The sequence below is a fragment of the Mustela lutreola genome, chromosome 4, assembly GCF_030435805.1.
Source record: "Mustela lutreola isolate mMusLut2 chromosome 4, mMusLut2.pri, whole genome shotgun sequence".
Taxonomy (NCBI): Eukaryota; Metazoa; Chordata; class Mammalia; order Carnivora; family Mustelidae; genus Mustela; species Mustela lutreola.
In genome coordinates this window covers 45,396,273-45,411,918 of record NC_081293.1, presented here as the reverse complement: position 1 = coordinate 45,411,918, position 15,646 = coordinate 45,396,273, and the positions used below count along the sequence as shown (strand labels likewise).

The window sequence follows — 15,646 nt, the reverse complement described above, 5'->3', positions numbered from 1 at the left end:
TTAGCTTCTCTGTGCCTCTGTTTCCTCATATATTAAATGAGTATAGGTTAATGCTCCATCACACAGAATTATCACAAGTAATAAGTGAGTTGATACATGGAAAACACTTAAAATGATGCTTGGCATCATTTTAAGATGCTCTTTCAAGAGTTAACTATTTTTTAAATTGTTATTTACAAAGCAGAAATAAAAATCTTCACATTCAGATCTAATGATAATAATAAATGAGCTATTGCTAAATTGTAGAAGAGGGAATATACTTACGGTATATATGCAGGCTATGTGTTCAAGCTATACATGTTTGGAAATGTAAATGAAACAAATAGAAATGTAACTTTGTTACTATGTTATATGTGGCTGTTAGGTCCAAGCTTCAAATTTTTCCATTGGTTACTTCAAAGCATTTCTAATTCTTTACCACTGAGCACTAAGGGTTAGGGACCTTTTGCATCCCTGGGGGCCAGGACAATGTATTATGTTTCTGTCTTCCTTTGACATACCACTGGGTGTGAATCCCAGGATGTTGATGGATAAAACCAGCTTCTCTCCAGATTAGAAGTTATCTGATAGGGCTGGCAGGTTGAAAATGAGGGAAGGATGTTCTTTGTTAACTGAGTTTTTCAGGTTGAAAATGAGGGAAGGATGTTCTTTGTTAACTGAGTTTTCCAGGTTTCACAAATGACAAATATAGATGTTGGGAATGAATGAACCCCCCAAATATGAATAGAATAAAGTGATGTAAGTATTTATGTGTTTATTTAAACCTGCAGGAAACAAGCTAAACAAATTCAAGAGCAGCTGAAAGAACCACAAAGTGGTAAAAACTATAGCCTCAAAGCATCCAGCACAATGGCAAAGTCAGAGAACTTGGCGAAAAATCATGTCCAGCTGCAAAGTGTAAGTTACCTGTCTGTATATCTCTTCCCCCAGCCCACCTCAGTGCTTCCAGTTCAGAAGAGATGGGGAGCTTGGGATCAGACTTCTAGATTTTTTTTTTTCAGTTCTTTATAGATTTTTCCTTAAATCATCTTGCAGTTCTGGGTGTGTGCAAATGCACATGTACAAATTGAAACAGAAAAATCAAATTTCAGCTTTTGATTACACTGTGCAATATAAATTAATCTCTGGAAGCAAAAAGAGCTGTGGTTGTTTGTTCCATAATGACTTACATTTTTACTCTGTGTCAGAAAATGGTGCTGGGCACCAGGAATCCAATGTTCTCTACCTTCTGGGAACTTAATTGTAGTAAGAGATAAAGACACCAGAACCAGAGGGGTTCGTGGGCTGAGATGGTTGACAGTGCAGTAGACTGGGGAGGAAACCAAAAGGAGGTAGATGGGTGAAAGGTTCATTAGCTAGTCAAAGTCTAAAGGAAAAGAGACTAGGAGAAATGGAAAAAAAATGAAGCCATGGAATCCTGAGAATGTGTACTGTATTCAAGCAACTCCAATTTAAGGGATTTGAGAGATGTCAAAGCTAAGACAAGTGGGAAGGGAGAGTGGTATTCTCAGAGCCAGTATGTCCTAATACCAAACCTTAAATAGGTAGCAGAACTTGAAATATGAGCACTTTGAATCCTACATTCTTTCTACAGTTGTTTTAATTATTTCTGCGACAGATTGCAAAACACTTAATTAAAGACAAGCAAATATCATCTAAGACATACGGAAATATTCCTCTCAGGTTAGCGAATTCTTTGCCCCCATATAAGATTGCACTTCCAGATTCTGAGACACAAAAGGAAGGAACAAAGGCCCTGGTATAAACCTAGTATTTGAGTATAATAGGCAATCACCCAGGACATATTCATGCCCCTCCAAATGCATAAATCACTGGGAATTTGTACATCATTTGTGATTCTAAAAAATCATTACCCAGAAAGTCACCATTTTCTATGCATAACAGATGTACTTAGATGTTTAGTGTGAATTCATAAATCAGAATTGCTTCCCAGCAAAGTTTTGTTAAACTTGTAATCCTAGTTATGTGGGGACTGTTCTTTCCTGTAATAGAAGGGATGTTTTTTGCTAATGATTTCTGGGTATTATCTCACCACCTCGCCACACAAACACAGTGATGGAGGGTTTCAATTCCTTAGTAACTGGACCTGCTGACGATAAATGAAGGCAGCCACTAGTTAAAATAGTAAGCACAGATTTTAATCAGTAATGTATTATTGCATTATGGAAGAAGCTCCAGCATGAGCTGAACTCAACTTCAGTTTGCATAGAGGGGACTGGTTGTTTTAAAGTAAGAATGAGGGAATAGAGAGAGGAGTCGGCAGGGTCTCGACAGAGTCGGGGAAGTGAAAAATCAGTGTATTTGCCAGCTGTGTGTTAGCTGGCAACTAATGGAGTTTAGGATTCTGTACTAAGAGATGGGGAGACAGAGGTCCTGTCCTTCCTAATCACATTTCAAAGATTTGGCTTTCAGGTCCTTGAGAAAGAAACTCCTGAGCTTGGGGAGACACATATACATCTCAAAATGACAAAGGGCAGCTTAGAGTTAGTTGTAAGCCTTTTTCAAGTAAATGCTCCCAGAAAGGCAGGTGGGAGCTATTCCTCAGGTGTTGGCTAGAACAAACAGCACACGCTTTTGGAGGCTTTAGAGTTTTTTATGTTTTGTTTTTTTAAATTTATTTATTTATTTTCAGCATAACAGTATTCATTGTTTTTGTACCACAACCAGTGCTCCATGCAATCCGTGCTCTCTCTAATACCCACCACCTGGTTCCCCCAACCTCCCACCCCGCCACCACTTAAAACCCCTCAGATTGTTTTTCAGAGTCCATAGTCTCTCATGGTTCTCCTCCCCTTCCAATTTCCCCCAACTCCCTTCTCCTAACTCCCCATGTCCTCCATGCTATTTGTTATGCTCCACAAATAAGTGAAACCATATGATAATTGACTCTCTCTGCTTGATTTATTTCACTCAGCATAATCTCCTCCAGTCCCATCCTTGTTGCTATAAAAGTTGGGTATTCATCCTTTCTGATGGAGGCATAATACTCCATAGTGTATATGGACCACATCTTCCTTATCCATTCATCCGCGGAAGGGCATCTTGGTTCTTTCCACAGTTTGGCAACCCTGGCCATTGCTGCTATAAACATTGGGGTACAGATGGCTCTTCATTTCACTACATCTGTATCTTTGGGGTAAATACCCAGTAATGCAATTGCAGGGTCATGGGGAAGTTCTATGTTTAATTTCTTGAGGAATCTCCACACTGTTCTCCAAAGAGGCTGCACCAACTTGCATTCCCACCAACAGTGTAAGAGGGTTCCCCTTTCTCCACATCCCCTCCAACACATGTTGTTTCCTGTCTTGCTAATTTTGGCGGTTCTAACTGGTGTAGGGTGGTATCTCAATGTAGTTTTAATTTGAATCTCCCTGATGGCTAGTGATGATGAACATTTTTTCATGTGTCTGATAGCCATTTGTATGTCTTCATTGGAGAGGTGTCTGTTCATATCTTCTGCCCATTTTTTGATATGATTGTCTGTTTTGTGTGTGTTGAGTTTGAGGAGTTCTTTATAGATCCTGGACATCAACCTTTTGTCTGTACTGTCATTTGCAAATATCTTCTCCCCAAATCAAAAGTTTCTGCACAGCAAAAGGCTTTAGAGTTTTTGGTTTTGGTTTTGGTTTAGGTTTTCAAGCAGGCATTTTAAGGAAGGTCAGGGTCATTCTAGGGGTGAAGGCTATGAAGGCTATGAAAAAACAGAGAGTGAGAGAGACTATATTAAAGTTTACTCAAGTATTTTGGTGTGGATATGAGTGAATGAAATCATTTGTGCTGGGAATCTGCAGTTCTTAGAGGCTAAAGTTAAGGCACGGTAGAAAAGAGGCTCAGAGGAGGCTATCTAGAGTTTGGTTGGGAAGAGTCTCTGTCAGTCCCTATATATTTTACAGGGTTGCAGCTAAAATACACATAAAATTTTGTATCCTTCATTTTCACCAAACAGATGATCAATAGCATTTTCTGTCTCTGCTTTATGCTCTCCATGAACTCATTTGGGAGATAGTGTACTTGTCCACAGAGTGGCCACTTCACAGTGTCCTCATCCTTCCCTCCTTGGGGACATTCCTGTTCTTTCCTATTGTTTACTATTAAAGGAATATGAAAATAAACTCCTCACTCATATGTTTCCCCATGCCTCGTTTGATTGGGATGATTAGAATTAGAATAGCAAGAAATTACAAAATCTAAGGGTTCCAACACTTGAAAGATTTGGGAGCACAGTAGATTTTCTTTTCTTTTTCTTTCCCTCTCCTCCACTCTCTGGCCCACCCATACCCACCCTTTATATGTTAGCCAGGGCAGTGGAGGGTAGCCTCAACTGGACCATTTCCACAGGGCCCAAGATAAGATGTGGAAAAGTGGTTTTTTATATTTCTCCCATTTTGGGTAAAGAGAATATATATAAAACATTTTTTTTTTCCCTCTGAGTTGGGGTGTGGGCAGCTAAGACAATGCATTTCAAGGAATCATCAGTTTTAGGTTTGGCTGGGAGTTCAGGCAGAGAATAGATAGGAAAGGAAGGCTTGTAAGGAACCTCAAGAAGGGGAGTGACGTGCATTGGGGAGACACAAGCATGCTGGCCATAGCATTCTACATTTTGCCTGCTTGGGCCCAAGGGACTGACCTGAGCAGTCCCTTTAACCAGACTGGACTGGAATAAATAAGTTGCTTTCCCAGAGGCACATATCAATTTCAGTGCTAGAAAGCAGCGTGGGTGACTACCAGCTTTGTTATACCTTTGTCAACATTTCTTTTGCTAATTTAATAGGAGAACATAATATTCTTTTTTAATTTACATTGAACTATTTGTGTGGTAAAATCTCAGTCCATATTATTTTGAGTCAAGTCTTCCATCTGGTGAGCTTTGTCCGTGCTGACACTCAGCTTCTGTTTTTGTTATAAGAACCAAATAACAATTGGACTGTAGTTCTTAGTGTTGTGTATTATGGGAGAAAATAGTAAGGGCGAATATATATCAGTAATACATTGGAAAGGAATAGAAACTTTTTTTTAAAGATTTTATTTGTTTATTTGACAGAGAGAGCCAAAGTAGACAGAAAGGCAGGCAGAGGGGGAGGAGGAAGCAGGCTCCCCACTGAGCAGAGAGTCTGATGTGGGACTCGATCCCAGGACCCTGAGACCATGACCTGAGCCGAAGGCAGAGGCTTTAATCCACTGAGCCACCCAGGCACCTCAGGAACAGAAACTTTTAAAAGCGTTTGTTCTCCCATATTACGCTGAAGATATGCAAGGATGATATAGATTTCATCTGTGCTGCTGGAAGCCTGGTAGCCCTGGTCTCAGGGCAAGCAGCAATCTGATGTGTGGTTCAAATTTTCTCCGTGAATATTGGAGCAAATGTATTGAAGAGAATTCAGTAAAGCAGTTTTTCTTCATAGGTCTACATTTTTTTCCTTCAACATCAATGTTAAAAACTAACAATAATGAATGAAGTCATGATCATTGTAATAGCAAATACCATAGACTGAATACATACACGGAATCATGCTAAATGATATAAATACATCGCCTCATTTTGTCCTAACAACGACGACTTAATTTATACCCACTATGTGCAGAAGAGGGAAATGGGACTCAAGACTTAAGAAAGCTTCTCTCTGATAGCAGAAAGCCAAACTCACATCTTTATATCGCAGTGCTTCAACAGGGGGCACTGTTGCCCCAGAGAACTTTTGGCAAAGTCTGGAGAGACTTCAGATGTTCTAACTGGAGAGGCATCCATGAGCAGAGGAGGGCAGAAGTGATGGTACCTATTCCACAATGTACAGGCTAGCCCTCCCCTGCAACAGAAAATTATCCTTCCCAAATGTCCAGAGTAGTGAGGAAATCCAGAGTCCAAGCTCAAGTTGCATAGTGTGTCCATTAGGAAACTCTGAATGCCCAGCCTAGAAGTTCTATCATCATTTCTACTACACAGAAGGTGATGGGTTATCCACTTACAGCCTGATCCTTGGGAGGGAAAATTTCCTGCTCGACACCCTATCAGGCAAATCTGTCTTTATTTTATCTTGAAGCCCAGGTTAGCTACTTGAAATTCTTTGCAAACTGCAGTGTTTAACAAATGAATTGTCTGCGTCTGGCATTCCCTTAAGTCCATTAAACATTCATGGGGAAGGGTTTCACTTTACAGTCATTTAACAAGATGTGAAACACCTAGTCCAGCGAAGCAACATGATACCCTGGAAATACTTGAGTGGGAGGCAGCAGAACTAGACCTTGCATTGCTGTGGAAGCATCTAGTGCTTTGCCGTCATTTACAGATGACCCATTTGTGAGTCAGATGAATCGACCTCATTTACTGTGTCCCAGGTGAGAGAGAGAGAGCTGGAGCGAGCATTATAACCTCTGGACTGAATGACACTTCTCAGCCGGATTCAGGGATCAGAAAGAGAAGGTGTTAAAAGAGAGATCATCCCTTTTCTCTTAAAATCGAAAGAAATTACACCTAAGTGAGAAGTAAGGGAATAAAATTTTTTCAAGAACCCTCTCAGGAAAGGTAGGTTTATGGGAGTTAACGTTCAATGAGGAAGAACTGAAAGATAATATTTGCATGCATTAGGAGAGTCCGCAGAATTTAATGCCTAATACAACCTTGATAACTGGTAGAAAGAGGCATCCATTTATTCTGTAATACTAACTGAACACTTCTCTATGCTGGGCACTGTAAGAAGATCTGACAAAGTACAAACAGAAGAGATGGAGCCTGACCTTGGGGTGCTCACAGGCTCACCGTGGAAACAAGTATGGAAGCATATACAGCACTTGTTCTTTAATGTAGATACGTGAAGTCACAGAGCTATCTGGGAATGGAAAAGGACATCTAGGATGGTCTGGGGGATTACCAATCCTGCCCAAAGTCAGTAACAGACGAGCTGAGTCTTGGGAATGGGGTCGAAGTTCGCCAGATAGTTGTAAGGGGGTTGGTCAGAAGAGGTAATTTCTTTATAGCATGAATCAGTGTTAACTTTGAATAGTTCTAGCTTAAAACTTGACATCTTGTTTTATATATATCAAGTTCTAACTTACTGATTCACTATAGATTCATAGATTCATCTATTCGAATAGATACTAAATATTTGGTAAGGACCAGACACAGCAATAAGGACCAGGGATATACTGATGAACCAAAATGACAGTGTCCTTACTTTCAAGGAGCTTACTGATTGCTGTAGGTGAGAGAGATTAATCCAATGACCCTACAAATGAATTTGCCAAGGCCTCCGGTCAATAGTGAACAGCGCTGTTAGAGCTTATAGAAGGCAGGTCTGGAAGCTGACCTGACAATATAAGAAGAGCAAAGAATTCTCTCCGAAGAGGGAATGATGGCATGTGCTCAGTCGCCCTGGCTGAAAGGGGCACATGGGTGAGGTGAGAACATGGGTCATAGGGGCTGGGAGTGAGGAGGAGAGCTCGCTATAGCCTGTGCATAGAAAGGGTATATTGCTTCCAGGGAAATGGGCTGATGTTTGACTGCAAATGGCATAGCTCTTCCTGTGTGGAATGTGGTACAGAATTTCTTAACAGCAGCAGTGGTCAAATTGTGTTTCATTACTTGCATCAGAAATCATGCTTTAAAATATGTCATAACCTAAAAAAATAAAAAAATAAAAAATAATAATAAAAAAATAAAAAAATAATAATTAAAAAAATAAAAATAAAATAAAATATGCCATAACCACTTATTTTCACCACACTCTGGGCTCCTAAGTCAGACATCCAGTAAAGAACATTTTGACACAGACACAGAGGAGCTGGGAGCAATGCAGAGAAAGAGACATTTAAAACCCTTTAAAAGTATCCTTCTTCCTGCCTTTATTGCCTGGGTTTCCAGACCAGGTGATTATCAGCTCTGCCATCATTGCTTTCCAACACAGACATGCTTTCATTTAACCTTCTGACTCCTGCTGCGTGCATCGGGCAGACCTGGAAACAGCATCAGCGCTCTACTTCCAACGTGAGCCTGCTTCATTTGACAGGTCTTTTGATTTCGGTGCACCATCAACAATGTATTAGGAGCAAGGCAAGTGATGGTGCAAACAACAGTGGAGGTCCTCAGCACCCAGGAGCCCCCCCACCAGGCAGGCTTTCGGGAAAGCCAGTTGTGATGAGGGCTTCCCCAAGAGATAATGGTACTGACCAGGGCCTCTGTGGGTGTTAAATAGGAAATCAGCTCTACTCATGTTGAAAGGACCAGTGAATGGCCCAGGACATCTCCTTAGTAAGTATTAAAGTGACATTTTGTACATTATACTAAATGAGGTTTTAACAAAACGTACATACACAAAAAGTCAAGATCTGTATGAGTACAAGCAAAGAAAATGGAGTCAACTACCATAATTTGTAGTAGTGTACAAAAATGTTTATGGAAAGGGCCAGACGGGCAGCTTTCCTGGAGATATTATCTCATGGATAAAATCATGCAGACCGTCACTCCTCCCAGGGATGGAAGTGTATACATTTTGGAAGGAACCATAAAAAATGTTTTCAGCAGGGGTGCCTCCGTGGCTCAGCGCGTTAAAGCCTCTGCCTTTGGCTGGGGTCATGATCTCAGGGTCCTGGGATCGAGCCCCACATCAGGCTCTCTGCTCAGCAAGGAGCCTGTTTCCTCCTCTCTGTCTCTGCCTACTTGTGATCTTAAAAAAAAAAAAAAATGTTTTCAGCTTAGAGCATAAACATGTACAAAGGCTATAATCGTGGTCAGTTAAGCTACCTTTAAGGAGCTTTGTTGTGGACTGTTTGCTGAATGGATTCTATACCTTGAGGCCTACAGCTGAAAAAAAGAGACTGAATTCTATCATTAGTCTCTAAATTCCTCTGGTCCTCCTCCTCCTCCTTCTTTTTCTGCTTCTTTTTTTTGGATTTGTATCTTTTTTCTTTTTTTTTTTTAATTAGACTATTTTTTTAAGGCAGTTTTAGATTTATAGAAAAGTTGCAAAACTAGTACGATGAATTCCCATATGCACTCAGTTTTTCCTAATACCGTCGTATATTAACATCGTACATTTGTTAAAATTTATGAACCCATAGTGATGTCTTGTAACTAACTCACATCGAGAGTTAATCCAAGGGTCCTCAGTTTCTACCTAATTGCTTCTTTTCCAGCATTCCCTCCAGGACACCACATTACATTTGGTTCTCGTATGTCCTCTTGGCTATGACAGATTTTCAGATTTTCCTTGTTTTAGTGGCTCTGACAGTTTTTAGGAGTAGTGCTCAAGTATCATGTAGAATGTTCCTCTGCTGGAATTAGTCTGATGATTTTCTCATGATTAGGCTGGGGTAATGGGGTTTGGGGAGAAAGAGAATGAAAAGAATCATATCAATATGATTTAGCACTATTGATGATTACTTTGTCACCTGAGGTAGTAATTGTTAGGTGTCTCCACTGTGACCTTACTCTTCCCTTCCTTTCTATAGAGTTCTTTTGAAAGGAAGTGCCTCTGTATAACCCACACTTAAGTAGTAGGGAGTTATGCTCTCCCTTTGTAAAGGCAGAGTATCTACGAACTGATTTGGAATGTAACTGCAAAGAGTTTATCTCTTGTTCCTCATTTATTTATTAATTCCATCATTTAAGAGTATGAATTCATGGATACTTATTTTATACTTCAAGTTACAGTTCAATAAATACTTTCTTCTTATTTTATAGCAACCTCTTTCAGCTATGGCCATTGGTAGCTCTTTAAGTTAGTCCCTGTGTCACTTTGACATACTTCGTTAGTTCAGGATAGGCTTTCTGGAGGTTTTTACTGAGTATCTCGTTGCTTCTAAGCCCTCTCAGCAGATAGATCAAAGATATATCTATCAGCCAAATAGTGTTTATGTGCAGTACTTTTGCCTTTAGTCCACAGATTCCACTCATTTCCAAAGTTACTTAGGACAGCATGGCCTTGTTCCCTACCTCCCACTAGTGGCCTTTCATATATTTATATTAGAGTCAGTTTCTTTTAGCAGAATTTGTATTCCTTCCCACAATCTCCACATCTCCAAAATGATACTTATTTTATCAATAGGTAGGTTTCTTTAATAGATATAGGGTGATTATGTTTACCTAGTTCCTCCCGCATGAACTTTGATGACATGTGTCTTTCAAGAAACTGATCCATTTCAGCTAATATATCAAATTTGAGGGCATACAGTTATTCAGTGTTCCTTTATTAATCATTTTCTGTCCATGGGAGTAGTAGTGATGGCCTCTTTCACTTCTATTATCGATAATCTCTTCTTCTTCTTCTTCTTTTTTTTTTTTTAATTCTGGATTAGCCTGACCATAGATTTATCAATGTTATTGATTATTTCAAATCATCAGCTTTGCTTGTGTTGATTTTCTTTATTCTTTTCCTGTTTTCAATTTTATTAATTCTCTAAAGTTTATTATTTCTCTCAGTTTTAAATTATTCTTTTTTCTAGTTTCCTAAGGTAGAAATTTACATTATCGATTTTAGGTATTTCTTCTTTTCAAATATAAGAATTTAATGTTATTAATTGATCTCTAATCATTGCTTTGATTACCTAATGCAATTTTGTATTTAATTTTCTCACCATAGCACATACCCTAACGTACAGCACCCAGCTAGCCTATCCCTCCCACCCCCGCCCCTCCCGCAAACCTCATTGTTTTCCTGCAGTTAAGAGTCTCTTATGGTTTGTCTCCCTCTCTGGTTTCGTCTTGTTTCATTTTTCCCTCCCTTCCCATATGATCCTCTGTCCTGTTTCTCAAATTCCTCATATCAGTGAGATTTTATGATAATTGTCTTTGTCTTATTGACTTATTTCACTTAGCATAATGCCCTCTAGTTCCATCCATGTCATTGCAATTGGCAAGATTTTGGGTTTTTGATGGCTGCATAGTATTCCATTGTGTGTGTGTGTGTGTGTGTGTGTGTGTGTGTGTGTACATATATATATATATCTCACATCTTTTTTATCAATTCATCTGTTGATGGACATCTAGGCTCTTTCCATAGTTTGGCTATTGTGGACATTGGTGCTATAAACATTCGGGTACACATGCCCCTTCGGATCACTCCATTTTTATCTTTAGGGTAAATACCCAGTAATGCAATTTCTGGGTCATAGGAAGCTCTATTTTCAACTTTTTGAGGAATCTCCATACCGTTTTCCAGAGTGGCTGAACCAGCCAGCATTCCCACCAGTAGTATAGGAGAATTCCCCTATTTCTGCATCCTCACAACACTGTCATTTCCTGGCTGGTTAATGTTAGCTATTCCTGACTGGTGTGAGGTGATATCTCACAGTGGTGTTTTTTTTTTTTTTTAAGATTTTATTTATTTATTTGACAGAGAGAGATCACAAGTAGGCAGAGAGGCAGGCAGAGAGAGAGAGGAGGAAGCAGGCTCCCTGCTGAGCAGAGAGCCCGATGCGGGACTCAATGCCAGGACCCTGAGATCATGACCTGAGCCGAAGGCAGTGGCTTAACCCACTGAGCCACCCAGGTGCCCTCTCACAGTGGTTTTTGATTTGTATTTCCCTGATGCTGAGTGATGTGGAGCACTTTTTCCTGTGTCTGTTGGCCATTTGGATGTCTTCTTTGCAGAAATGTCTGTTCAGGTACTCTGCCCATGTCTTGATTGGCTTATTTGTTATTTGGCTATTGAGTTTGATAAGTTCTTTATAGATTTTGGATACTAGCCCTTTATCTGATATGTCATTTGCAAATATCTTCTCCCATTCTGTTGGCTCTCTTTTGGTTTTGTTGACTGCTTCCTTTGCTGTGCAAAAGCTTTTGATCTTGATGAAGTCCCAATAGTTCATTTTTGCTCTTGCTTCACTTGTCTATGGCTATCTTTCTAGGAAAAAGTTGCTGTGGCTGAGGTCAAAGAGGTTGCTGCCTATGTTCTTCTCAAGGATTTTGATGGCTTCCTGTCTCACATTGACGTCTTTCATCCATTTTGAGTCTATTTTTGTGTGTGGTGTAAGGAAATGGTCCATTTCATTCTTCTGCATGTGCCTGTCCAATTTTCCCAACACCATTTGTTGAAGAGACTTTTTTCCATTGGACGATCTTTTCTGCTTTGTCAAAAATTAGTTGACCACAGAGCTGGGCTCTCTATTCTGTTCCATTGATCTATGTGTCTGTTTTTGTGCCAATACTATATTGTCTTGATGATGACAGATTTGTAATGGAGCTTGAAGTCTGGAATTGTGATGCCACCAACTTTGGTTTTCTTTTTCAACATTCCTCTGGCTATTTGGGGTCTTTCCTGGTTCCATATAAATTTTAGGATTATTTGTTCCATTTCTTTAAAGAAAGTTGATGGTATTTTGATAAGGATTGCATTAAATGTATAGATTGCTATAGGTAACATAGACATTTTCACAATATTTGTTCTACCAATCCATGAACATGGAACATTTTTCCATTTCTTGGTAAAGTTTTCCTCAATTTCTTTCATGTGTACTCTGTGGTTTTCTGAGTACAGATTCTGTGCCTCTTTCATTGGATTTATTCCTAGGTATCTAATGGTCTGGGGTGCAATTATAAATAAGATCAATTCCTTAATTTCTCTTTCTTCTGTCTTGCTGTTGGTGTATAGAAATGCAACTGGTTTCTGTGCAATGATTTTATATCCTGACATTTTACTGGATTTCTGTATGAGTTCTCACAGTTTTGGAGTGCAGTCTTTTGGGTTTCCCACATAAAGTATCATATCATCTGCAAAAAATGAAGAGTGACTTCTTCTTCACTGATTCGGATGCCTTTTATTTCTTTTTGTGCTAGGACTTCTAGTACTAGGTTGAATAACAGCGGTGATAGAGGACAGCCCTGCTGTGTTCTGGACCTTAGGGGAAAAGCTCTCTGTTTTTCCCCACTGAGAATGATATTTGCTCTAGGTTTTTCATAGATGGCTTTGATAATATTGAGGTGTAGGTATCCCCTATCCCTACCCACTGTGAAGAGTTTTGATCAAGAAACGGTGCTGTATGTTGTCAAATGATTTTCCAGCATCTATTGAGAGTATCATATGGTTCTTGTTCTTTTATTAATGTATTGTATCTCATTGATTGACTTGTGGATGTTGAACCAAACTTGCAGCCCAGGAATAAATCCCACTTGGTCCTGGTGAATAATCCCTTTAATGTAATGTTGGATCCTATTAGCTAGTATTTTGGTGAGAATTTTTGCATCTGTGTTCATCAAGGATATTAGTCTGCAATTCTCCTTTTTCATGGGGTCTTTGTCTGGTTTGGGGATCAAGGTAATGCTGGCCTCATAAAATGAGTTTGGAAGTTTTCCTTTCATTTCCATCTTTGGAATCGTTTCAGGAGAACAGGTATTAATTCTTCTTTAAATGTTTGGTAGAATTCTCTTGGGAAGCCGTCTGGGCCTGAGCACTTCTTTGTTGGGCAATTCTTGATGACTACTTCAATCTCCTTAGTGGTTATGGGTGTGTTCAAGTTTTCTATTTCTTCCTGGTTCAGTTTTGGTAGTTTACCTTTAGGTAAACTATTCTCTAGGAATGCATCCATTTCTTCCAGATTGTCTAATTTGCTGGTGTATATTTGTTCACAATAAGTTCTTCTAATTGTTTGTATTTCTTTGGTGTTGGTTGTAACCACTCCTCTTTCATTCATGATTTTATTAAGTTTGGGTCCTTTCTCTTTTCTTTTGAATAAGCCTGGCCAGGGGCTTATCAATCTTATTAATTCTTTCAAAGAACCAGCTCCTAGTTTCTTTGATCTGTTATACTATTCTTTTGGTTTCTATTTCATTGATTTCTGCTCTGGTCTTTATTATTTCTCTTCTGCTGGGTTTAAGTTTTATTTGCTTTTCTTTCTCAGCTCCTTTAGTTGGAGGGTTAGTTTGTGTATTTGAGAACTTTCTTGAGAAAGGCTTGTTTCACTATATACTTTACTCTCAAGACCCCCTTTGCTGTATCCCAAAGATTTTGAATGGTTGTGTTTTCATTTTCATTTGTTTCCAGGAATTTTTTAAATTCTTCTTTAATTTTCCAGTTGACCCATTGATTCTTTAGTAAGATACTTTTTAGCCTCCCTATATTTGATTTCTTTCAAACTTTTCTCTTGTGGTTGAGTTCTAGCTTCAGAGCATTGTGGTCTGAAAGTATGCAGGGAATGATCCCAGTCTTTTGGTACCAGCTGAGACCTGATTTGTGACCCAGTATGTGATCTACTCTGGAGAATGTTCCATGTGCACTAGAGAAGAATGTGTATTCTGTTGTTTTGGGATGGAATGTTCTGAATATATCTGATACATTCATTTGGTCCAGTGTGCCATTGAAAGCCTTTATTTCCTTGTTGATCTTTTGCTTAGATGATCTATTTCAGTGAGGGGGGTGTTAAAGTCCCCTATTATTACTGTATTATTGTCTATGTGTTCCTTTTGTTATTAATTGGCTTATATAATTGGCTGCTCCCATTAGGGGCATAGATATTTTAAATGGTTAGATCTTACTGTTGGACAGAACCTTTAAATATTATATAGTGTCCTTCCTCATATAGTCTTTGGCTTAAAATGCAATTTATTTGATACAAGGATTGTCACCCCAGCTTTTTCTGATGTCCATTAGCATGGTAAGATATTTTCCACCCCCTTTTAATCTGAAGGTATCTTTGGGTCTGAAATGAGTTTCTTGTAGATAGCATATCAATAGGTCTTGTTTTTTTTGTTTGTTTGTTTTTGTTTTGTTTTGTTTTTATCCATTCTTATACCCTATGCCCTTTGATTAGGGCATTTAGCCCATTTACATTCAGGGTAACTACTGAAAGATATGAATTCCATGCCATTGTATTGACTGTAAGGTAACAGTTACTATATATTTTCTCTGTTCCTTTCTGGTCTGTTACTTTTAGGCTCTCTCTTTGCTTACAGGACCCCTTTCAATATGTCCTTCAGGACTGTTCTGGTGTTTGCAAATTCTTTTAGTTTTTGTTTGTCCTGGAAGCTTTTTCTGTCTCCTTCTATTTTCAGTAGGAGCCTAGCTGGTTATAGTATTCTTGGCTGCATATTTTTCTTGTTTGGTGCTCTGAATATATCATGCCACTCCTCTCTGGCCTGTCAGGTCTCTGTGGATAGATCTGCCACCAATCTAATATTTCTACTATTGTATGTTACAAACCTCTTGTCCTGAGCTGCTTTCAGGATTTTCTCTTTGTCACTGAGACTTGTAAGTTTTTCTATTAGATGATGGGGTGTTGACCTCATTTTTTTTTTTTTTTTAATTTTGAGGTGGGTTATCTGTGCCTCCTGAATTTTGATACTTGCTCACCTCATCAAATTAGGGAAGTTCTCTATTATAATTTGATCCAGTATACCTTGTGCCCCTCTTCTGGGATCCCAATTCTAATATTGTTTTGTCTTATGTTATCACTTATTCTCTTGAATTCTCCCCTCGTTGTCCAGTAGTTGTTTATCTCTCTTTTTCTCAGCTTCTTTATTCTCCATCATTTCATGTTCTTTATCACTAATTCTCTCTTCTGGTTCATTTATCCTTGCAGTAAGAGCCTCCATTTTTTATTGTATCTCATTAATAGCTTTTTTTATTTCAATTGTCTGGAGAAATAAAATCCCTTTCTGGAGAAATAAAGGAACTAAAATTTTGTGTTTATTTTAAATTCT

At 38.9% G+C, this 15,646-nt stretch overlaps 1 protein-coding gene across 10 annotated transcripts in view; it reads left to right on the top strand.

The window, feature by feature from the left end:
• The window catches only part of NRG3 (neuregulin 3), a 1,065,137-nt gene that overhangs the window by 1,030,943 nt on the left and 18,548 nt on the right, over positions 1 to 15,646 (top strand). For all 10 annotated transcript variants that reach the window (XM_059169747.1, XM_059169746.1, XM_059169738.1 and 7 more), the window contains exon 6: positions 771 to 897. In XM_059169747.1, coding sequence (XP_059025730.1) covers positions 771 to 897 — 127 coding nt within the window. The remainder of the gene's footprint in view (positions 1 to 770; positions 898 to 15,646) is intronic.